This window comes from Leucoraja erinacea, chromosome 27 (assembly GCF_028641065.1).
Source record: "Leucoraja erinacea ecotype New England chromosome 27, Leri_hhj_1, whole genome shotgun sequence".
Lineage (NCBI taxonomy): Eukaryota > Metazoa > Chordata > Chondrichthyes > Rajiformes > Rajidae > Leucoraja > Leucoraja erinaceus.
The window spans coordinates 6,661,297-6,685,829 of NC_073403.1; the positions used below are offsets into that span (position 1 = coordinate 6,661,297).

A 24,533-nucleotide genomic window follows, 5' to 3' on the forward strand; every position below is an offset into this window, starting at 1 on the left:
GCCCCCCCCCCCCCCCCCCCGTCCAATATAGATCTATAGACCGGCCTATGTATTCAACTCGAATCAATCTCTGCCTTTGACAGTCTGAAGAAGGGTTTCGGCCCGAAACGTTGCCTATTTCCTTCGCTCCATAGATGCTGCTGCACCCGCTGAGTTTCTCCAGCTTTTTTGTGTAACCCTCTGCCTTTGACAGGTTTGGGCAAGCTGGGGGAAGTTAGAAGGGTGAGGATCCAGGTTCTCCACATTCCAAAAGGGAGAATGATCTTTCTGCCCGAGGGGCAGGGCTGCTCTCAGACGGCAGCGAACTCTCAACGGCAGGTGGGTGTAAGCGGCGAGGGGGAGTCGGGGAGCGGATTCAATGTAGATTGCGAGTGGTGGAGGGTGGGGAGAGGCGGTGGGGAGGGGGTGAGTTGCGGTGGTGGGGAGGACATTCAATTCTCAGCTGATTTCAAGAACCACGTTACCGAGAACCCAACACTGGAGATTGTTAACCCGGGTTAGGGCAGCCCGTTCGTCACCTTTGAATGCAAACAAAATGTCACGCAGACTATGGAAACGCAAGACAAAGGACATTTATTGTCACACACACCAATTGGTGCAGTGAAATTTGAGACTGTAGAAGCTGGGATTTTTAACCAAACACAAAATGCTGGAGTAACTCAGCAGGCCAGGCAGCATCTCTGGAGAGAGGGTAAACAAAAATGCTGGAGAAACTCAGCGGGTGCAGCAGCATCTATGGAGCGAAGAAAATAGGCAACGTTTTCGGGCCGAAACCTTTGTTCAGAGAGAGGAATGGGTGATGTTTCAGGTCGAGGCCTTGCTTCAGATTGATTGGGTGGGGTGGGGGTGGGGGGGAATTGAATCTGTTTGAACATTAAAATTTCCAACTTCCCCAACTCCTTTTTCTCCCCCCCCCCCGTCCTTTCTCCCCAAAGCTGGAGAGCTCCCATTTCCCCAATAACCCCCTCTACCCGAGTCAAGAAGGGTCTCGACCCGAATCGTCACCCATTCCTTCTCTCCAGAGATGCTGCCTGTCCCGCTGAGTTACTCCAGCATTTCTGGTGCCCAGAACTGAACACAATACTCTAAATGCGGCATCACCAATGTCTTATACAACTGCGACTTTACCTCCCAACTTCTAAACTCAATACTGACTGATGAAGACCAATGTTTGAGTCTATGTGCTAGTGGTGCTGCTGCACCTGTGATGTACCTGTACTTCATTGTACTTGTGCATATGACAATCAGCTCACCTAGACTAGACCCAGAACGTCAACTGTCTATTTCCCTCCACAGATGCTGCATGACCTAGAGTTTCTCCATCACCTTCTGTTCCATCACCTCAAGCTCCTTGTGCCTTCGTCATAATGTATGTTTGGTGAATGGCAGTTGACCTTACCATTGGCTCTGTTTCCGTCTTCAGAGAGATGCCGCCTAACATGCCGTGTATCTCCATTGTTAATGTTATGCTTAATGTTTGTTCGTTTTTAGAGCCATGTTTTATAGCGCTACCAAGAAAATTGTGAGCGAGATTGACCCCGACGGCTTCACGCTGTTTCCTGTGAAAAGCCCATATGATTCTCCAAAATGCAAACCACTTCACCTAGTCATCAAAAAGAAGAGAAATATGTTTTCCAGAAGAGAAAATTATGTTCCCACTTCTTTCAGACTGACTGATATATTGATTGATGGCAAAGATTTAAATTTTGGTAAGATATGGCATTTTTTACATTTTCCTACACACTGCAGTCTAGCTTGCTACAAGTTAAGTTGATGACAAATGTAGAAGCAATGTTGTAAAAGGGAGATGATTGTTTGGATTAAGATACCCAGAATAATGTAGACACGTGGAACTGCAGATGTTGGAATCTTTTATAAAATGCAAAGTGCTGGAGTATCTCAGCAGGTCAGGCAGCATTTATTGAGGAAAGTGGACACACGTTTCTGAGTGAAGAAAGGTCCCAACCCGAAATGTTGCCCATCCAATCCAACAGATGCTGCCTGACCCGTTAAGTTCTTCCAGGACTTTGTGTTTTGCTCAAGGATAAACAGGTGACAATTCGGGTCGGGATCCTCCTTCAGACTAACTCTGGTCCCCAGAACAATGTCCACTTTCCAAAGTCAGGCTGTGCCAACTGGAAAATTAAAAATGAAATAATTAAATGAAGTCACAATGAAATGCCGCCATTGGTACAAATTTCAATGGTTCAATGGTCCTTTTAATGTCACAGTGCGAAGTGCAAACACAGTGAAATTCTTTCTTGCAAAGAGTCCAGTAGCGTCCACTGATCCCGCATGCGAGAGGCACCATGTTTTGGCGCCATTTCCAAGAAACTGCAGATTGCACGGACTCGGTGGGCTGAAGGGCCTCTATCCATGCTGTCTATAAACTAAACGGAACATTGTGTGAATGGGTTAAAAACATCTTAGTATCACCATAGCTTTGTGAACACCGGGGAATGATTTTGACTTCTGAGTGAACCACTCATTAAAGGGCCTGTCTCACCAGCATATGATTGCTTGCGTCTAGCTCGACCAAACATGGTCGCTTGAGGTGTACCACCTCGCGGGACCGGTCCCAATTCCAACCGCGGAGGCGTATGGAGTTGTGCGGGGCTGGTCCCGACATCATACTCACCAATCAGCTGGGCAGGAGGCGGGCCGACTGAAATTGGACGTCGGGCGGCGTGGCGTCATCACGCAACGGCACGTGCTACGCGTACGCCGTCAAGACGCTGCGTACGACGTAGAGACGCTGCGTACGACTTCAATGCGGCTGCGAGCCGACAGGCCGTTGTCGCGCGGGATTTTCGGACAGTGCAAGATTTTTGGAGTCCCGCACATCTTCATACTCCTCCGCCGATCGAAGTGGGATCGGCTCCTCAAGCGACCACGTTTGGTCGCACTAGACCGATGCAATCGCATGCTGGTGGGACAGGCCCTTATATGTTTCATTGTATCTTCGTCCTTTAGGGTTTAATAAAGGCGAGCAGAAATTGGGAGATGGAGTGTAGAAAGTGTACGGTTAAGTTTCCTTCTATGGTCTAAAATTACAATGCCGTCGCCCTCTGTTGAAACTCTATTGTAGAAACCTCTAAGATTCTTCAAGGATAGGACAGGTTGGATGCATAAAAAAATGTTCCCGATGTTGGGGGAGTCCAGAACCAGATGTCACGGTTTAAGAATAAGGGATAGGGCATTTAGGATTGAGTTGAGATTAAACTTTTTCACCCAGAGAATTCTCTGCCACAGAAGGCAGTGGAGGCCAATTCACTGGACGTTTTCAACAGAGAGTTAGATTTAGCTCTTAAGGCTACAGGAATCAATGGGTATGGGGAAAAAGCAGGAAAGAGGTACTGATTTTGAGTGATCAGTCATCATCATATTTGCTGTCACGATGGGCCGAATGGCCTACCCCTGCACCTATTTTCTATGTTTTCTGTTGTTCTCATTCCCACGATGGGTGCAAACACAACGTTGATTCAGTCTTGGGATTTCTGAGACCATTCACGGTGTACACCATCTGGGTATCGTGCGTTGTGCAGGCATCAAGCCAGCCAACCAGGAAATAAAAATGAATATTTTCCAATTCATTTTCACAGAAAGCAAAGACATACATGTTGAAGTTGAACAGTCTCATTATTTACCAGATTGTGAATATTTTACTAGATCAATGGTTTAACAGTACATGATTTGTCACATGTGCAACCGCGCAGTGAAATTCTGTTGAAATTTACTACACATGCGGGCGCCACCATGTTTGGCGCCATTATTCAAAGCCCGGTAACCTGAGAACGGCCACACTACCAAACTACTTTTAAATACAGATTATATAAAATACATTTAATACAGAAAATAATATCTACTGCATTATCACTGTGTGGTTAATAAACACTGATCAGTTCTTTGACGTTGTAACAGGAAATAGCGAGTAACAGTTGGCAGTCGATTTGTTTTCTTTTCCCAGGATTGAGTAGCTCTATCATTGCCTGCTACTCAGAGGCTTCCAGCACCTCGCTCAGTGCCCAAGTGTGTGTGGATGCCGGCAAAGTTAATGTAGGAGCACACGTTTCAACAAGTTCCTCAGACGCCATGTCAAATGTGGAAATGAGAAAGCACACAATCTCTGAATGCACGCTGCTGGATGTTGTCCTAGACAGGTAATCATTGGTGCAGTGGTAGAGTTGCTGCTTTACAATGCCAGAGACGCGGGTTCAATTCTGACTATGGGTGCTGTCTGTGCGGAGTTTGCACGTTCTCACTGTGACCACGTGGGTTTTCTCCAGGTGTTCTGGTTTCATCCAACACTCCAAAGACGTAGATTAATTACCTTCTATAAAAATTGTAAATTGTCCCTCGCGTGTAGGATGGGGCTAGTGTACGGGGTCACTGGTCGGCGTGGACTAGATGGGCCGAAGGGGCCTGTTTCCGCACTGTATCTCGAAACTAAACTCACCCCAACCCAGGTTACCAATCCAAAAGAAGCTGACAATCTCAATGACAGGCTCCCAACCTGAAGTGTGGTTTGTCTATTTCCCTCCACAGATGCTGCCTGACCCACTGAGTTCCTAAAGCAGGTTGATTATTACTCACAGAGATGGTGTATTTTTCATTTCAATGTGGCGTTTGACAGCCTCTTGTACTTTGCCAGCTTATTCAACAGTGAAAACCGCTGGCACCTTCTGTCAGATTTAGCTTTACTTTAACTTGTCCTTTAAGGAATGTAAGATGTTTATTATTGAGCATTTTTTAAATAGATTTTCTGATATTCAGAAACATTCAAACTTTTTTACTGCTTTGACAGTTGGCTGAGGCAGAGAGTCATGGATTCATACAGCATGGAAACAGATTCAGATTCAGATTCAGATTCAGATTCAATTTAATTGTCATTGTCAGTGTACAGTACAGAGACAACGAAATGCATTTAGCATCTCCCTGGAAGAGCGACATAGCAAACGATTTGAATAAATAATAATAAGTGTCCGGGGGGGGGGGGGGGTGATTGGCAGTCACCGAGGTACGTTGTTGAGTAGAGTGACAGCCGCCGGAAAGAAGCTGTTCCTCGACCTGCTGGTTCGGCAACGGAGAGACCTGTAGCGCCTCCCGGATGGTAGGAGGGTAAACAGTCCATGGTTGGGGTGAGAGCAGTCCTTGGCGATGCTGAGCGCCCTCCGCAGACAGCGCTTGCTTTGGACAGACTCAATGGAGGGGAGCGAGGAACCGGTGATGCGTTGGGCAATTTTCACCACCCTCTGCAATGCCTTCCGGTCGGAGACAGAGCAGTTGCCATACCATACTGTGATGCAGTCGGTAAGGATGCTCTCGATGGTGCAGCGGTAGAAGTTCACCAGGATCTGAGGAGACAGATGGACCTTCTTCAGTCTCCTCAGGAAGAAGAGACGCTGATGAGCCTTCTTGATCAGAGTAGAGGTATTGTGGGTCCAAGAGAGGTCATCGGAGATGTTGACTCCCAGGAACCTGAAGCTAGAAACACGTTCCACCTCCGTCCCGTTAATGTGGATGGGGGTGTGCGTGCCGCCTCTGGACTTCTTGAAGTCTACAATGAGCTCCTTGGTCTTCTTGGAGTTAAGGGCCAGGTTGTTGTCAGCGCACCATGCTGCTAAGTGCTGGACCTCCTCCCTGTAGGCCAGCTCATCGTTGTTGCTGATGAGGCCAATCACCGTTGTATCATCTGCATACTTGATGATGGTGTTAGTACCATGTACAGGTGTGCAGTCATAGGTGAAGAGGGAGTAGAGGAGGGGGCTCAGCACACAGCCCTGTGGAACGCCGGTGTTCAGGGTGAGGGTTGAAGAGGCGTGCTTGTCTAACCTCACAGACTGGGGTCTGTTGGTTAGAAAGTCCAGTATCCAGTTGCAGAGGGAGGGGTCGATGCCCAGGTTACCGAGTTTGGTGATCAGTTTTGATGGTATAATGGTGTTGAATGCTGAGCTGTAATCGATGAACAGCATTCTTACGTAAGTGTCTCTGTTGTCAAGGTGGGAGAGGGCGGAGTGAAGTGCCGTTGAGATGGCATCCTCCGTACTCCTGTTCTTGCGGTAGGCAAACTGATAGGGATCCAGTGTGGGGGGGGGGGGGGGGGGGGGGGGTACAGGCCCTTCGGCCCAACCTGCCCACGCTGCCCAACATGCCCATTTACACTAGTCTCACCTGCCTGCGTAAATATTTAGTACATGTTGTGATAGTATCTTCAACTACTTCATCCGGCATCTCGAAGGGCCGAATGGCCTACTCCTGCACCTATTTTTACCTACATCCATCTAAACTTATTCTTTCCATGTACCTGTCTAAATATTTAGTACATGTTGTGATAGCACCTTCTTCAACTACTTTATTCGGCAGCTCGTTCCATACACCCACAACCCTTTATGTGAAAAGGTTACCCCTCAGATTCCTATTAAATCTTTTCCCCCTCACATTAAACCCTATGCCCTCTGGTTCATGATTCCCTTACTCTGGGAAGGAGACTTTTGTCTGCATCTACCTGATTTATTCCTCTCATGATTTTGTACAACTTGCTCAAACATACACTTGGATTATTACACACAGAATGATTCAAGTTATTTTTGTCGACGGCTTTGCTGAGGTTCATGAATTAGATGTCGGGTGAATTGCAAAACTATTGTCTAACTTATGCCATCATCTCCTCTTTTGTCAGAGCTGATTAATTAGTATCATTCTTCTTAACTTTATCTTTTCAGGAAAGTGGACAGAGAACATCCGTTTGTGAAACGGATGAAGAGTAATATGGTTTATGTGATACTGGAAGTGATAGAGACGGAACACGCATGTTCTGTAAATGACTCAGCTAAGGCCGCAACAGGAATTAAATGGCTGTTGAGTAAGCTTCTGAAGGGGAGTATAACTTTTTTTACTTGGCTTCAAGTGACATTGGTAGAGCAGCTGCTAGAGTTGCTGCCTCACAGAGCCAGTGACCCCACTTCGATCCCATCCTCGGATGTTGTCTGTGTGGCGTTCATAATTTCATAAATTTCAGGATTAGGCCAATCGGACCACCACGTCTAACATGCCATTCAATAATGGCTGAGATATCATCCCCTCTCCACCCCATCCTCCTGCCTTTTCCCCATTTCTATGGAAAGACATTCTTGCCATAGGGGGAGTGCAGAGAAGGTTCACCAGACTGATTCCTGGGATGGCTGGACTTTCATATGAAGAAAGACTGGATAGACTTGGCTTGTACACGCTGAAATTCAGAAGATTGGGGGGGGATCTTATAGAAACTTACAACATTCTTAAGGGGTTGGACAGGCTAGATGCAGGAAGATCTCGGAGAATTTCAGAGTTGTTTTGGCGTAGCAAGGAATCTAAGGCCGAATCTGGCACACACAAACGCACAAATATATACACACACACAGTTTTAATATATAGATAGATAGATAGATAGATATGATAGATAGATAGCAAATCTCTCTACATAAAAGCAATTCCTTCACTTTCGTTATAGTTGGGCCATCTCCACACTTTCTCCATGATGTTGACTTCCCTGGAATTAGTTTTCATAGGATTTACTTTCACAGTTAAATATTGTAGTTGTCTTTGTTGCCTTAGACTGAAGCTGAACTCAGGATGAGTAGAGAAAGGAAGTTAACTTTTCCAGCTGGAACATCTCTTGCGTACATGTTCTTTGATCTGAGGATTAGTCCAAATGGTACCCTGGGTATGTAAAAGTATAATATTACAAAAAGAAGCAACTTTTTTGAATGTCAGATTGACTAATACATTGGTTATCTTTCTTCAGCCATTTGTGGGGCACAGAGCAAATAACAATGCTAATACCAGGTCCTATTTTTCTTTTTCTTTAGAATTAAATTGGGCTATGCCCAGAATTCTCCAACTTCAAGTAAGTTGCCTCATATTTCCTGTTTATTCCAAAAAAAATGGTATTTTACCTGGGTATGTGCCACAAATAAAGACACATTCTGTGTTTACCCTCAAAAAGAGATGAGGAGGAGGACTTTTGTGAATGTCAGATTGACTATCTACATTGGTTCTCTCTTCTTACAGCCATTTGTTTTTGGGCTCAGAGCAAATAACAATGCTAATACGATCCTATTTAATTCTTTTCTTTAGAATTAAATTGGGCTATGAACGCCCAGAATTCTCCAACTTCAAGTAAGTTGCCTCATATTTCCTGTTTCATTCTGGGGAAAAAAAGGTTTATTTTACTCTGAAAGGTGCCACAAAGCCACTGCCTCACACATTCCCCCCATGTGTGGCTTTCTCAAGGAGAAGTAAGAGGAGGACTGCTAGCATGGGAGTTTGTGTACACATCAAAGATTCTCTTGCTCTTTATAACCATATAACCAAAAGTCCAATTTACAGGAACATTAGAAACAGGGCAGATCATTCGGCCCTACAAGTCCATGGGGCGAACAACTTTTTTCTCCTAGCATATGGCGTGCACCCTGCCTGCACTCTGTACTTCATAACCCTCGCCAGGTTAATTGCTCATCCATATGCCAAGATCCAATAGATTTATTTTTAAATGATGATGGCACAGTGAACCTGAATCCACCATACAGCCATACAAGCTCATTCAACAGGACACAACGCTACCACTCTCTGCGTAAAACAGTTCCCCCCAAACATATTAATCAAAGTTTCCCACCCTTAAGGCACCAAAGTCATGTCTTCTTGTTTGAATATTCCCTATTCTCAAAGGGAAAAGCTTGTCTATCTTACAGCTTTTTATTTTTTGTTTTCGCAAAATGTTTATAACAACACAAATGGTGGATGATGTAGTGTACATAATGTGTTGTCGGCACGGTAACGCAGCTGGAAGAGCTACTGCCATACAGCGCCAGAGACCGGGGTTCAATCATGACCTTGGGTGCTGCCTGCGGTGCGTTTGCATGTTCTCCCTGTGCCCATGTAGGTTTTCTCCCACATACCAAAGACATGGTGTTTGAAGGCCAAAGCTGTTTCACGGCCTCTATAAATTCCCCCCATGATGTGGCTTTCATTCAATCAATAAGTAAGTCCTGGACTTTTAGCATGAATACATTTCTCGCTGTATCAGCAAAGGTCCGCATTTGCTCTTTGTCCCAGGGGAAAGGCCGCAAAAGTCCAGCTGGTAGGCCGCGAGAAATAGGGGCGAGGACGCGATTCGGAGAAATATTTTGAGGAAGAGTTCTGATAAACGGGGCCAGGACCCTTTCCCCCTCCCCCACATTCTAGTATAAGTGGCCCCAACACAACCTTTGGAAAGTAAAAATAATAAGAAAACAGAAATGTTTGATCTTCAGAGGCTGCATGCCAGTTAATTGCATTTGTTGAAGTACCATATAACAAAACCAAATAACCATATAACAATTACAGCACAGAAACAGGCCATCTCGGCCCTTCTAGTCCGTGCCGAACACTTATTCTCCCCTAGTCCCATCTGCCTGCACTCAGACCATAACCCTCCATTCTTTTCCCGTCCATATACCTATCCAAATTATTTTTAAATGATAAAATCGAACTTGCCTCCAGCACTTTCACTGGAAGCTCATTCCACGCAGCTACCACTCTGAGTAAAGAAGTTCCCCCTCATGTTACCCCTAAACTTCTGCCCCTTAATTCTCAAATCATGTCCTCTTGTTTGAATCTTCCCTACTCTCAATGGAAAAAGCTTATCCACGTCAACTCTGTCCATCCCTCTCATCATTTTAAATACCCCTTAACCTTCTGCACTCCAAAGAATAAAGACCTAAATTGTTCAACCTTTCTCTGTAACTTAGTTGCTGAAACCCAGGCAACATTCTAGTAAATCTCCTCTGTACTCTCTCTATTTTGTTGACATCTTTTCTATAATTTGGCGACCAAAATTGTACACCGTACTCCAGAATTGGCCTCAACAATGCCTTGTACAATTTTAACATTATATCCCAACTTCTATACTCAATGCTCTGATTTATAAAGGACAGCACACCAAAAGCTTTATTTACCACCCTATCTACATGAGATTCCACCTTCAGGGATCTGTGCACAGTTATTCCCAGATCCCGCTGTTCAACTGCATTCCGCAATTCGCTACCATTTACCATGTACGTCCTATTTTGATTTGTCCTGCCAAGATGTAGCACCTCACACTTATCAGCATTAAACTCCATCTGCCATCTTTCAGCCCACTCTTCCAAATGGACTAAATCTCTCTGTAGACTTTGAAAATCGACTTCATTATCCACAACACCCCACCTATCTTAGTATCATCGGCGTACTTACTAATCCAATTTACCACACCATCATCCAAATCATTGATGTATATGACAAACAACAGTGGACCCAACACAGATCCCTGAGGCACCCCACTCGTCACTGGCCTCCAACCTGACAAACAGCCATCCACCATTACTCTCTGGCATCTCCCATTCAGCCACTGTTGAATCCATCTTGCTACTCCACTATTAATACCCAGTGGGTGGACCACGTGAAGATTGCAATCTTCCACCCCGGCCTGGACCTGAGACGCTAACTCGATATTTCTCCTTCCAAAGATGCTGCCTGAGCCGCTGAGCATTTCCACCATTTCTGTAGTGCCTGTACCACCATTCAAAAAGATCACAGCTTATCAGTTCCACTTAGAGCCAGAGTTTTACAACGCGGAAACAACGCGGAAACCCTTTGGCCCAACTTGCGCAAACCAGCCAACATGTGCCATCTACGCTAATCCCACCCACCTCCATTTGGCCCATATCCCTCTAAAAACGTCCTTTCCATGTGCCTGTCTGAATATTTCTTGAACGTTGCACAACGTTAAACCTGGAATCCCTTAATATTTAAAAAAATCTATTAGTGTCTCTTTTGAACATGCCATAACTGAGAATCATTCTGCAAGATAGCCAACATACAGTATTAAGGATAGACACAAAATGCTGGAGTAACCTAGGCAGCATCACTTAAGAAAGGAATGGATGACATCCTGGAAAACTAAGATTATTGGTGTTCTCAAAAAGCCTCAAAGGATCTCATTCCCTAAACTTGTGAGAAAATTAGTTGGTTGGCCATACGTTCAGTATATTGCACTGGGGTGAAGTGGGCTGTGGCAAATTACACAGAGATGTTCCTTTGCCTTTTTTAGTTTGCTTTAGTTTAGAGATGCAGCCCAGAAACAGGCCCTTCGGCCCAACGAATCTGTGCCGATCAGCGATCCCCGCACACTAACACTATCCTACACACACTCGGGACAATTTACAATTTCACCAAAGCCATAAACCTACAAACCTGTACGTCTTTGGAATGTGGTCGGAAATCGGAGCTCCTGGAGAAAACCCACTCAGTCACGGGGAGAACGTACAAACTCCGTACAGACAGCATTCGGCGTCAGGATCGAATCTCTGGTGCTGCAAGGCAGCAACTCTACCACCGCATCTTTTATTTACCTTTTGACCAGCATTACTTCTGATCAAATAGTGAAAGGAGGGCAGTTGTGTTAAGAAAAGATTGGAATAACTGGGTTTATTCTCTCTGCAAAATATGGAGGTAGAAGAATGACCTTGCAGAGGTTTATAAAATTACAAGGGTGGATTTAGGGGCAGATGGCCAGAATCTTTCTCCCAAGATAGGGGAGTCTAGAATTAAAGGGCACAGATTTAAGATGTGGGAGAAAATCTTTGAGGTGTAATGTTTTCATACAGACGAGGTGAATATGTGGAATAAGCTGCCAGAGGGGATGGTGAAAACAAATACAATGATAAGATTTAAAAAGCATTTGGATAAGATACTTGAATAGGAAAAGCTTAGAGGGATTCGGACCTAAGGAAGGCAAAGGATGTATGTTTCTATGTTCTGGTATTTGATTTGTTGCATGTACCGAGGGACAGTGATGATTTTTGTATACAGTTCAGTTCAAGTATCACTATACATAAGATTATGTGATAGGAGTAGAATTAGACCATTCGGCCCATCAATACTCTGCCATTCAATCATGGCTGATCTATCTCTCTCCTAACCCCATTCTCCTGCCATCTCTCCATAACCTCTGACACCCCCCCCCCCCCCATAAGCACTTAGCAGGGCTGCCAACTCTCACGCTTTGAGCGTGAGAATCACACATTTGAACAAATTCTCACGCTGATCACAAATTTCTCACGCTCTGTCGTGAGAAATTCTGTGATCGACGAAAATTTCAAAACACAGATAAACTACACGGGCCGCGGGTGTTGGAGAGCCGGGGCTGAGGGACGGATGGAAGCAAAACCTGCGGCAGAGACAGATGCGGGGAGCTGGGGCTGACTAGTGTTTACGGGAGGGGATAAGAGAGAGGGGCGAAAGTGAGATGGGAGGAAGAGAGGGGGAGAGAGTCAGGGGAGAGAAAGAGGGGAGAGAGAGGGGAGGAGAGAGATAGAGGGGGGGGAGAGAGAGGCAGAGAGAGAGAGAGAGATAGAGAGAGAGAGGGGGTGAGAGGGGGGAATAGAGAGAGAGAGAGAGAGAGAGGGAGAGGGGGAGAGAGAGGGGGGGAAAGAGAGAGAGGGAGAGAGGGTGAGAGAGGGGAGAGAGGGAGGAGAGTGAGGTGGGAGAGGGGAGAGAAAGGTGGAGAGAGAAGGGAGGGGAGAGAGGGAGAGGGGAGGGAGATAGAGGGGGGGAGAAAGGAGGGGGGGGGGGGAGAGGAGAGAGAGAGGTGAGAGAGAGGGGAGAGAAGGAGGAGAGTGAGGTGGGGAGAGGGGGAGAGAAGAGGTGTGGAGAGAGAGAAGGGAGGGGGGAGGGGAGAGGGGAGAGAGGGGGTGGACAGAGAGGAGAGTGAGAGAGAGGGAGAGGGATAGAGAGAGAGAGAGAGGGGGGGTCAGAGAGGCAGGGCTGCCAACTCCCATGCATTGAGCGTGAGAATCACGCATTTCGCCAAATTCTCACGCTGATCACAAATTTCTCACGCTCTGTCGTGAGAAATTCTGTGATCAACGAAAATTTCAAAACTCATATTAACTGCATGGGCCGCGGATGTTGGAAGCAGAAGCAGCGGTGGGGACAGATGCGGACGGGGAGCGGGGCGGAGCGGAGTGTTTGCCGGGCTGGCGAGTCGCTCACTGCAGCTCCGGCCATGGAGCAGCCTCGGTGCCGTGAGAGTCTCTGTGCCAAATTCACCCAGGTGACCAGCATGGATCAGGCTGCGGCTCGGTGCATCCTGGAGGACAACCAGTGGCTGCTGGAAGTAAGTACCAAGCACTGGGTAGAAACGGTGGAAGATAGTGGACTTCAAATGGGGGTGGTTGGAGAAAGCATCCTGCTTGCCTGCTAGATTTTCACTTACTGTAACTGCAGGAAAAATGTTCCCGATGTTGGCGGAGTTCAGAACCAGGAGGTCACAGTTTAAGAATAAAGGGTAGGCCAGTTAGGACTGAGATGAGGACAAACTTTCTTCACGCAGAGAGTTGTGCATGTGGAATTCTGTGCCTCAGAAGGCAGTGCAGGCCAATTCACTGGATGGTTTCAGAAAGAGTTCTTTAGTTCTTGGGGCTAACGAAATCAAAGGATATGGGGAAAAAACAGGAAAGAGGTACTGATTTTAGATGAATAGTCATGATCATATTGAATGGCAGTGCTGGGTCGAAGGGCCGATGGCCTATTCCTGCACCTATTTTCTATATTTCTATGCTTGGGCATATGGCAATAAAACTCGATCACTTGATTTTGAAGCATTCATGCATGGTGGAGATATAATGTAGTCCTAGAGTGATACAGTGTGAAAACAGGCCCTTCGGCACAACTTGCCCACACCCGCCAACATGTCCCAACTACCCTACCTGTTTTTGGTCCATACTTCCAATCCTGTCCTATCCATGCATCAGTCTAACTGTTTCTTAAATGTTGGGATGGTCCCTGCCTCAACTACCTCCTCTGGCAGCTTGTTCCATACACCCACCATCCTTTGTGTGGAAAAAGTTACCCCTTAAAAAGGTCACCTCTTAAAAATACTTCATACAAAAAACATTCAAATCATTCTTCTGCAATGCACTAAAACATGATTTTAATACATCAAATTTCAAAAAGTTCCTACCCTGGGAGGGTGGACTACTTCCACATCCTCTCTCCCCACTCGGTTGCTCCACTCCCTCACCGGGTATCCCCAAGGCCAGTGATCAGTGATTGCTCAGCCTCCCCACTTTCAAAAATGCTCCGTGGCCCCTGGTTCAGACAGAGAACACTGCCAGATGTGAGCGGGGAACTGAGGCTAGTTGTCCGTGATATCTGGATCCCAGTGCTCAGCGCTTCATGTTTCGGAGTTGGCTAATGTTATTAATTTGTAATTAGCCTGATTTGGAATCAGTTGACAAAACCTTAATTTATTAATCCGGAATATCCAGGGGGATGGGATAAGTGTAATATTAAAATGACATGCAAGGTGTCAGGCTGTCTGTCACAAGATACAGCCCTGATAACCCATTATTTCCTTCAGTTAAATATTGGGAAGGTGGCACTATTGTCATTTGCCACTCAATTATTATGTTTGTTTACCTCACTGACTATTTCTAAATCCTATCCCCCCCAAATTCCTTTGACAGGATGAATAGAAATGTCCCAAATCTCGTTGTTTTATTAATTGAACACGTAGATGAACATCCTCAAGGAGTGTAATCAGATGGAAACTGATTCAGATGCAATATTTAAGAGCTTGTTCAAAGAAGGGGCATATTTTAAAGGAGTGACAGAGATACTTGCAGGGCAATGTGTGAAGCGATTATTATTTGTCTTTAGTTTTAGTTTGAACCTGGACATCTGAAGATTCAAAGTTTAATATAGTAATTGTGCTGATACTGACACCAACCAACCAATGAATATCATCCATTCCGGAGGTTTTATTTTTATGATGCCATTTAAAATTCACTTGGATTTTAATTACTTCAATGTAAAAGTAATTGGGAATGGGGAGCATTGGAACAAAAATTTGCCCTCGGTACATATTAACTGTAATGTAATACTGTATGCATGTTGGTAAGTGCAGTCAAAACAATTTTTGTTTTAATCATTGTTGTGTTATGAATACCACAGAAAATATTATGTACTCTCAAGATCACATTTAATAGAATAATATTGCTTAAATATATAGTTATTGGAATTTGCATTTCGGAAAAGCCCAAGCTGAGAGCAGGACAGCAAAATACAGAAAATATTGGGGGTGAAAATGACTTCAGGCCAGTTTGTTACGAAAATGAAAGACATGGTAACAGAAGACTTATACAGCTAAGTGAGTATAATTTTATGGATGAGAAATTGTGTTCAACCAATTGATGACTTCTTCGACAAAGTAACTAGCATGTTAGATAACAAGGAATCCAATGAATGTAGCAAATTTTGTTATACATTATTTTGTCTGTGAAGTGCCCCATAAAGGATTAATGCATTAGATAAGCACCAAGTACACAGGACGTAATAGGTTAAGTCCAGAGGGTCAGATATGGGGCTTTATGTGTGGGCCAGATATATTATCAGTGCAAAGGGGCTAGGAGCAAGGCCAAGTGTACATCCAGAGTCAAGGTGTGGAATAGTACTAGGTGTGCAGTCAAAGATGGGACCAGGGGAGTGTTCAGCACCGGGAACCTAAGCAGTTAAGCAGCTATCAGGGTAGAATAGGGGGCCATGTGTAAGGCTGGACTCGGGGGCGGGAATGAAAGAAGGTGTGCAACTGGAGTCAGGGCCAGGGGTAATACCAGATGTGCAGTGAGACCCAGGTTGGTCAACATGGGCCAAGTGTTTGAATATAAGCTGATTTCCATACATGAATACACTAAGATCATTCACGTGCTGCATGTGTTGATCAGAGCCTGGGCTCTCCTGTGGAATGTAATTAGGAATGTAATTTAGTCTAACCTTATTCATAGCTCACTCAAGACATCAACCATCGTGCCAGTGCCCAAACAGTCAGCTACAGGGAGTCTCAACGATTTCCGCCCAGTGGCACTCACCCCTGTTATTGCAAAGTGCTTTGAGCGGCTGATCTTGGCTCACCTCAAAGCCTGCCTCCCCCCCCACACTGGACCCCCACCAGTTTGCCTACCGGACCAACAGGTCTACAGAGGACGCCATATCGGCGGCCCTACACTCTGCCCTGACCCACCTGGACCACAACAACTCCTACATCAGGCTGCTGTTCATAGACTTCAGCTCTGCCTTTAACACCGTCATCCCAGCCAGCTTGATCACCAAACTCAGTGGACTTGGCATCTCCACCTCCCTCTGCAACTGGACATTGGACTTCCTCACTAACAGACCACAGTCTGTTAGGGTCAATAACCTCACCTCCTCCACTATAACACTGAACCCCGGAGTGCCACAGGGCTGTGTGCTCAGCCCTCTCCTCTACTCCCTCTTCACCCACGACTGCATCCCAAAGCACGGATCCAACGCCATTATTAAGTTTGCTGACGATACCACGGTAGTAGGACTGATCAGCGACAACGATGAGTCGGCCTACAGGGATGAGATCCAGCACCTGACCACCTGGTGTGCCGACAATAACCTCATCCTCAACTCCAAAAAGACGAAGGAGATTATTGTCGACTTCAGGCAGACCAGAGGAGGCAGTCATACCCCCATCCACATCAACGGGACTGAGGTGGAGCGCGTCTCCAGCTATAAATTTCTCGGAGTGCATATCTCGGAGGACTTGTCCTGGTCCCTCAACACCTCCAAGCTGATCAAAAAGACACAGCAGCGCCTTTACTTCCTTAGGAGGCTCAAGAAAGCCCACCTGTCCCCCCAGATCCTGACCAACTTTTACCGCTGTACCATAGAGAGTATCCTGACCACCTGCTTCACGGTATGGTACAGCAGCTGCACTGCTGCGGACAGGAAAGCACTACAACGGGTGGTGAAAACCGCGCAGCACATCATCGGTGCCCCGCTCCCTGCCATGGATGCCCTCCACCGAAAACGGTGTCTGAGACGGGCTGGGAAGATCATCAAAGACCCCTCACACCCCAACCATGGACTGTTTGCCCTCCTCCCATCAGGGAGGCGGTACAGGAGCCTCAGGTCACGTACCAGCAGGATGAGGAAAAGCTTCTATAACAACACAATCACACTGCTGAACTCGGAGTCCCGACGATAGACTCTCTGGTCCCTCCGTCCCCCTTTGTTTAATCATTCTGTATTTCCTGATTATTCAGTATCTTCTCTCTTTCTATTTTTTTCTTGTCTTTTCTCTTTATGTACAACTACTACGGTCTGACGCAAAACTGCATTTCGTTGTACTGATACTTGTATTTGTGCGATGACATTAAAGTTGAATTGAAGCTAATCCAATTTAAAGCACATATATTGCATTCAAGTGTATGTTAAAAGACTCGCTACAGTATGCATCATATTGCACAATTTCAAGCAGAAAAATGCAAAGGTTCTGTACCAATGGTAGAAGCCCAGAACCCCCCTCCCCCCCCCCCCCCCCCCCCCCCCCCCCCCCCCCTCCACCTCCCCCCCCCCCCCCCCCCCCCCCCCCCCCCCACCGGGGTCGCCATGCTCCCTCGGGCTTGGTCTCTCGCAATTTCTCACAGCCAACTCTCACCCAATGTTGGCAGCCCTGGCTTAGTTACATATTAGATAAGCATCTCAGATGCAGTACATGTGCACAGCAGTAGTAGTACACTGAGACAGTATACAGAGTCGCCAGTTTGGCGCCATATTCAAGTCCCAGTTGTTGTAAGTGCAGGGATCTTGATCTGACCATGAAGGCCCGTTGTCATGGCAGCATTTCAGGGTCGGCCTGGCCAAGCATTGCCGCGGTGTCCTCCACCGCTGTAGGCTGCGTGTGGTCTAGGTGCACGGCCTCTTGGAGCGGCGCCCGTTCCAGCCGTTGCAGGGCATCCAGCGGCCCACTCCCCCATCGAGGCCGTGCACTCCCTCTATGATCTATGATTCCGTGAAAAAAATCTCAGTCGCATTATTTTCCAATTATGTTGTTCAGATATGGGCTTTAATTGTCAAGATCAAAATCGAGTTGTTTTAAAATTTAAAATTTAACGAGAGATTCCGTCTTTTCAATCTCGGTTATAATTCTCTTTCATCTTCAGAATATGACCAGAAACCCTCAACGGTTGTTTTTTTTGCTGAGCTGACGAAAATGAGTGCGGACAAGAAGCCACTGTTCCTCAACGTGATCCTTGAAATTCTTGGCCACAGTGATAGCTTTTTGGTTCTTGATGAAATGGTTTGTACCAAGCGTTTTCCCTCTTCCTGGTCCCCCCATATATCCTTCCATTCCCTGCATATTCACGTGCCTATTGAAAAGTCACTATAATGTCGGCCTTCACCACCACACCCGGAAGCGTGTTCCAGGCATGTGTGTGTGTGTGTGTAACAAACATGCACCACACATCTCCTCTAAACATTCCCTCTGTCTGTCTGTCAGTCTGTCTGTCTTGGACTCTGGGGAAAAACAGGATGTGACTGTCTCTCCTATTTATCCCTCTCATCATTTGATACACTTTTGTTAGGTCTCCCTTCAGCCTCCAGCGTTCCAGAGAATGTAACCCACGTTTGACCAACTTCTCCTATAGTCAATTACCCTCTAATCAAGGCAGCATCCCGGTAAACCACCTCTGCACCCTCTCGAAAGCCACGGTGAGGCTGGAGCACCTCTCTGGGGCAGAAAATGAATTCTGCATTTGGCTTTAGCCATAGAACAACTCAGAAAGGTTTTCAAGAGAGTTAGATTTAGGGCTGAAGGAATCAAGAGTAATGGGGAAAAAGCAGGAACGGGATATTGATTTTGGATGATCAGCCATGATCATATTGAATGGTGGTGCTGGCTCGAAGGGCTGAATGGCCTACTCCTGAACCTATTTTCTATGTTTCTGTGAATGTTAGATTCCTGCACTAATCATCTGAAAAAGGAAAATGTTTCATTGCTTGGCACAAGGGTCCCTGATGTACAGAATAGAGAAGTTGATCAATGTTTAAAATTAGGTTTAGGTGTTGGTTTATTAATGGCACATGTAGCGAGGTACAGTGAAAAGCTTTCTTTTGCAAAATATCCAAATAGATCAGATATACTATGCATACATATAGTCACGCCAAACAATAGGTCGAGCAAAGGGGAAGATACAGAGTGCAGAAGATGGCACAAAATATTTCGGGTTGAGAACCTTCTTCAGGCAGTGACGCTTCTCGACCTGAAACGTCACCTATACCTTCTCTCCAGAGATGCTGCCTGTGCTGCTTAGTTACTCCAACATTTTGTGTCTATCTTTGGTTTAAACCTGCATCTGCAGTTCCTTCCTACACACAGTATAGTTCTCAGCATTGTAAGGCACCAGTTCCATAGACACAGTCTAAGGTTCACGATGGGGTAGATGTGAATCAGACAGTACCCTAGCTTATGGAAGGTCCTGTTCAAAAACTTGATAGCAGATGGGATAAAGCTGTTCCTGAGTGTGGTGACGTGCACTTCCAAGCTCCTGTACCTTCTACTGGACCGGTTTGAGGCAAGAATTTGATTATGTTGACTATATTTTTGAGGCAATGTGAAGTGTTGATGGAGTGAATGCAGGGCAGTCTGATCTGTGTGTTTTATTCCATTTGCTGTCCATGCTGTACGTTCTTAGCTGGACCAGATTTTGGATGGAGTGCAGCCTGACCTCCAAGTGCTGGATCAGACGGAGGAAGATAACAGAGCGTGCGTGGAGAAGATGCTGGATCTGTTGGGAATTAAGAAGGAAAATCCACCAGGAGAAACACTCGCTCTCACCGCAGAGTCCGAAGGGATCATCCGGGCGATAAACACTCTCATCCAGTCACTCAGCGGTACGATTTGATGTCTATTTCAATCTCGTTCAGTAACAGAACTTGTCTGTACGTTCTCCCCGTGACCTGCGTGGGGTTTCTCTGAGATCTTCGTTTTTCTCGCACACTCCAATGACGTACAGGTTTGTAGGTTAATTGGCTCGGTGGAAAAATATAGAATTGTCGGCAGTGTGTGTCGGGTGCTGTTAATGTGTGGGGATCGCTGGCCAGTGCCGACAGCCCGACCGACCCCTTGCAGCACTCACCGGCGGAGAGACAGCCCGACTGACTGACTGACCCTAATCCTCACCCTAGCTTTACATTTTTATTTATCATTTTTATTTAACAGTTCACATCATAACTTTACAAAGATGAATCAATTGCAAAACATGATTATCCGCATGGTTACATTACCTTTATACCTTCGAAACCTTGCTATTGTTTTGATGTAATTAGGAGGCAGCCATGATCCCAGGTGCTAGCGACCATGAAACGAAACGCATGATTGGTCAATTGGCGTCCGCCTCAATGTCAAACGTGTATTGATTGGACAATTTTACTACTCAGAAAATTGGAGGTTTTTCTCATAATTTAAATAATATGTCCAGGTTTTGGTCTTGACGTGTTTCAGGGATGATTTCTATCATATGTTTACACAATATGTTATAAATACAGATAGATACGTGATTTGGGTCACAGAATGAAACGAAAAAGCACCACGGCTCACGGTCTATTGGGAAGAAAATGAAAACCCTTGTGCAGAAAAGACTTGATTCATCCCAAATTCAAGGAATTTTTCTCCTTGAGTAGAGAGGTACGGTGTCTTGCAGGACTTTGTGAATGATTCTGCTTCTTTTTCAGAGATGGATCCTGAAACTTTAATCCTGTTGGAAATCAGTGTTGAGGCAGAGATTATATCCAAACAGCTAAAGCTGGTAAGAAATATAAACAGTAAAACAGGTAAAGAAATAAAGCAAGTTTCCGTGTACGACACAGCACATTTTCCCTCTGCTAACATTCTCCTCTGCCTGTCGGAACTTGTCCTCACTCTCAACAACATCTCCTTTGACACCTCCAACTGGCTCCAAATCAGAGGTGTAGCCATGGGCACTTGCATGGGCTCCAGTTATGCCTGCCTATTTGTCAGCTACGTCGAACAATCCTTGTTCCAGGTGTACACTGGAATTGGATCTGCACTGGATTGGATCCTCCCTGACAGGGAGGCACGGTGGCGCAGCAGTAGAGTTGCTGCCTTACAGCGCCAGAGACCCGGGTTCAATCCTGACTATGGATGCTGTCTGTACGGAGTTTGCACGATCTCCCCGTGACCGCGTGGGTTTTCCCCGAGCACTTCGGTTTCCTCCCACACTCCAAAGACGTGCAGGTTTGTAGGTTATTTGACTTTAAATGTAAAATTATCCCTAGTGTGTGCAGGGTAGTGTCAATGTGCGGGGATCGCTGGTCGTCGCGGGCTCAGTGGGCTGAAGGGCATATTTCTGCGCTGTATCTCCAAACTAAACTAAACTATGAGATGGTGTTGCAGGGCCACTGGCGAAGGCTGAGGTGTTGCGACTCTCTGCATTGCTGGTGTAGGGTGTGAGCATGAGCTTGAAGCATTGCAGTGGTTACAGGGAGAAGGCAGCAGATGGGGTTAGGAGGGATAGATAGACCAATCATGATTGAATGGCGGAGTAGACGATGGGCCAAATGGCCTCATTCTGCTCTCATCTCTTATGATCTCCTGCACTATTATTATTTTATGACAGTGATTCTAATTCAATTTCCAGGTGACAATAATTGATGACAAATGGTCGGGAGCTCCTCAATATCAATGTGACCTCCTGGAGGTTAAGGAAGACCCTGAGAAGGTTCTGATCACTCAGTTCACGGACGAGGAGTTTGAAATAACTCAGCATCTGCTGGAAGAGTTTGGATTTCAACTGGACAGAGAAAGTGCTTCGGCTTTGTGCATTATGAACCGTAAACAAGGAGACGTACTTGCCCTCTTTGCTGCTCTGTACGCTCTCAATGCGTTATGTGACTGAGCTGTTGTGTTGTGCTTCACACCCACTGTTCATGGTTCTCTGACATTAGTTCACAAGGTGTTGGAGCAGAATTAGGCCATTCTGCGCATTGCGTCAACTCTGCCATTCAATCATGGCTGATTTATCTTCCCCTCTCAACTCCTTTCTCCTGCCATCTCCCCACAACCTTAGCCCTTGCTAATCAAGAATCTGTCAATCCCCACTTTAAAAATACCCAAAGACTTGGCCTCTACAGCCGTCTGTGGCAATGAATTCCATAAATTCATCACTCTTTGGCTAAAGACGTTCCTCCTCATTTCCATTCTAAAGACAGGTCTCTCTCAAGGCCCACGGGTGGCTGCCTGTGCAAAGCCATGTTGAAAGATGTTACATGCAGGCATGTATCTGAAGAAATACACTACCCTTACTAATCAAGAACCTGGCAATGTCTGCTTTAAAAATACCCAGACTTGGCGGCACACTCCCAAATACGTACAGGTTTGTAGGATAATTGGCTTTGTATAAATGTAACTTGTCCCAAGTGTGTATAGGATAGTGTTAATGTGTGGGGGTCGCTGGTTGGTACAGAGTCGGTGGGCCGAAGGGCCTGTTTCTGTGCTGTATCTCTAAACTAAAAATACTAAACTTGGTCTCCACCACCATCCGTGGCCATGCATTCCACAGATTCACCACCCTCTGAATAAAGAAATTCCTCCTCATCTCCTTTCTAAAGGTATGTCCTTTTATTTTGAGGCTGCCCCTCTGATCCAAGACTCTTCCACTAGTGAAAACATCCTCTCCACATCCACTATATCCAGCACGGCTTTCCTTTCAGTTTTCTGTGACCTTGATGGGAACTTTCTCCCTTGGTCTCTCTTTGGCTGTTTGATGCTCAGTAAAACTCCATGAATCCGACACACTCGGGAATTTGGTTTTTCAGATTTATTCCAATACACATTCTGTTCATAAAGAAAAATGTTGTACATTCTCATTTCTCGTTAGGTTTCAGATAAGTGCAAGTAACAGAACGAGAGAAAGCTATGGATGAACTAGGGACGTGATGAGTGGAGGGGTGTGCTGGACTCGGAGTCCCAGTGAATGGAGGGGGGGGGGGGGGGGGTGTTGGAATGGGGGTCCCAGGGGAATATTATAACCTGGACCCCAGTGAGGGACTGAAGGTGTTGAAACGGGGGCCACGGTCAATGGAGGGGAGTGATGGAGCTTGGATCTCAGTGAATGGAGGGTGGTGTTGGAATTGGGGACCCAGGGGGTGGAGGGGAGTGCTGGAACAGAGGTTCCCAGTGAGATAAGGGCAGTGTTGGTCCTGAGGTCTCAGTGAGTGGAGGGAGACTGTTGGTATCAGGGTCCCGGTGAATGGAAGGGAAGTGCTGAAACTGGAGGGTGGAGAGAGGTAGCGGGGCAGGGCAGCTCTCAGACGGCAGGGAACTCCAACAGCAGGTTGGTGCAAAGCAGCGAGGGGCAGCTCTGGTCACTGGGACTGCGGAGTCAGCGAGTGGTTTCACGGTGGATTGCGAGGGGTGGAGGGTGGGGGGGGGGGGGGGGGGAGGGAAGGAGAGGGGAGGGGGGGGGTGAGCAGCGGTGGTGGGGAGGAAATTTGGAGCTGTGGTAAGGAGGGGAGAGGAGAAAATGCTTCTGGAACTACATTTACCATTTAAATAATCGTAAATCATGAATGCGTTTTGAAATAAATTTTACTCAGATGCAAACTGAGGAATGGGATAATTGTATTGTATTGTATATCTTTATTGTCATTTCCTGAGTATTCGCATACCCAGAGGAAACAAAAAAACGTTGCTCAACCAGTGTCCATTCAGTGTGCATGAAAAAATAAATAGAAATGAAAATAAAAAATACATGTCATGAACAAATTATAATAATATAATTAATATAATAATAATAATAAAATGTCCTGATTTTGTCCAATTAACAGCTGACAATTATCCCATTCCTTAGCTTGCATCCGAGTATAATTCATTTCAAAACGCATTTATAGTTTACGATTATTTAAATGGTAAATGTAGCTTCAGAAGCATTTTCTTTTTGCATGTTAAAACCCACCTGAGAACCATGGAAGATTTTGCAATTTTAATGATGGCTTTTTCACTTTAAAAACTTTTTATATAACAAATGAATAAAGATAAAACACAATGCCTTACTTTTGATGAAATGCAGGGAGCAAACGCGATAATTCCCGATATTTTCTATCTTTATATCGCCACGTCCAATGTCCGCTAACCACTTCCGCTGTTGTTGCCCCTTCAACTCCCTCTTGTCTTTACCTTCGTTTTTCTTTATCTTCTGGACTGTAAAGTGGGATAACTGTGCCTGGCGGTCACCCCGACTGGCACAGTTATTTACAAGCTCAAAAACGGGCCGTTTCCGCGGTTTTTAACGGGTGTGAAAGTTCGCGTTTCCAGCATCAACAACATGTATTGGAAGTGACATTTGTACCCCAGTTAAATGTTGCGTCCGCGTGGGTGAGGATCTACGATCCAGTGACCTTTCGTGAAATCACCGTCTAGGAAGCAGGAACGACTGACTCACAACCCAGTGTTTAAGAGGGAACTGCAGATGCTGGAGAATCGAAGGTTACACAAAAAAGCTGGAGAAACTCAGCGGGTGCAGCAGCATCTATGGAGCGAAGGAAATAGGCAACGTTTCGTCCCGAAACGTTGCCTATTTCCTTCGCTCCATAGATGCTGCTGCACCCGCTGAGTTTCTCCAGCTTTTTTGTGTGACTCACAACCC

The 24,533-nt window shown here is 45.9% G+C and overlaps 1 protein-coding gene across 1 annotated transcript; it reads left to right on the forward strand.

Annotated features, from left to right (window-relative positions):
- Positions 1–299: 299 nt before the first annotated feature.
- Positions 300–22,677, forward strand: LOC129710161 (uncharacterized). The gene is made up of 11 exons (XM_055656936.1): positions 300–318; positions 1,492–1,709; positions 3,968–4,160; positions 6,723–6,874; positions 7,592–7,702; positions 8,116–8,157; positions 15,071–15,208; positions 18,030–18,166; positions 19,563–19,761; positions 20,602–20,675; positions 21,528–22,677. Exons 2-11 carry the CDS (start codon positions 1,496–1,498, stop codon positions 21,783–21,785), a joined length of 1,518 nt encoding a protein of 505 aa, XP_055512911.1. The 5' UTR covers positions 300–318; positions 1,492–1,495; the 3' UTR covers positions 21,786–22,677.
- Positions 22,678–24,533: the final 1,856 nt, after the last annotated feature.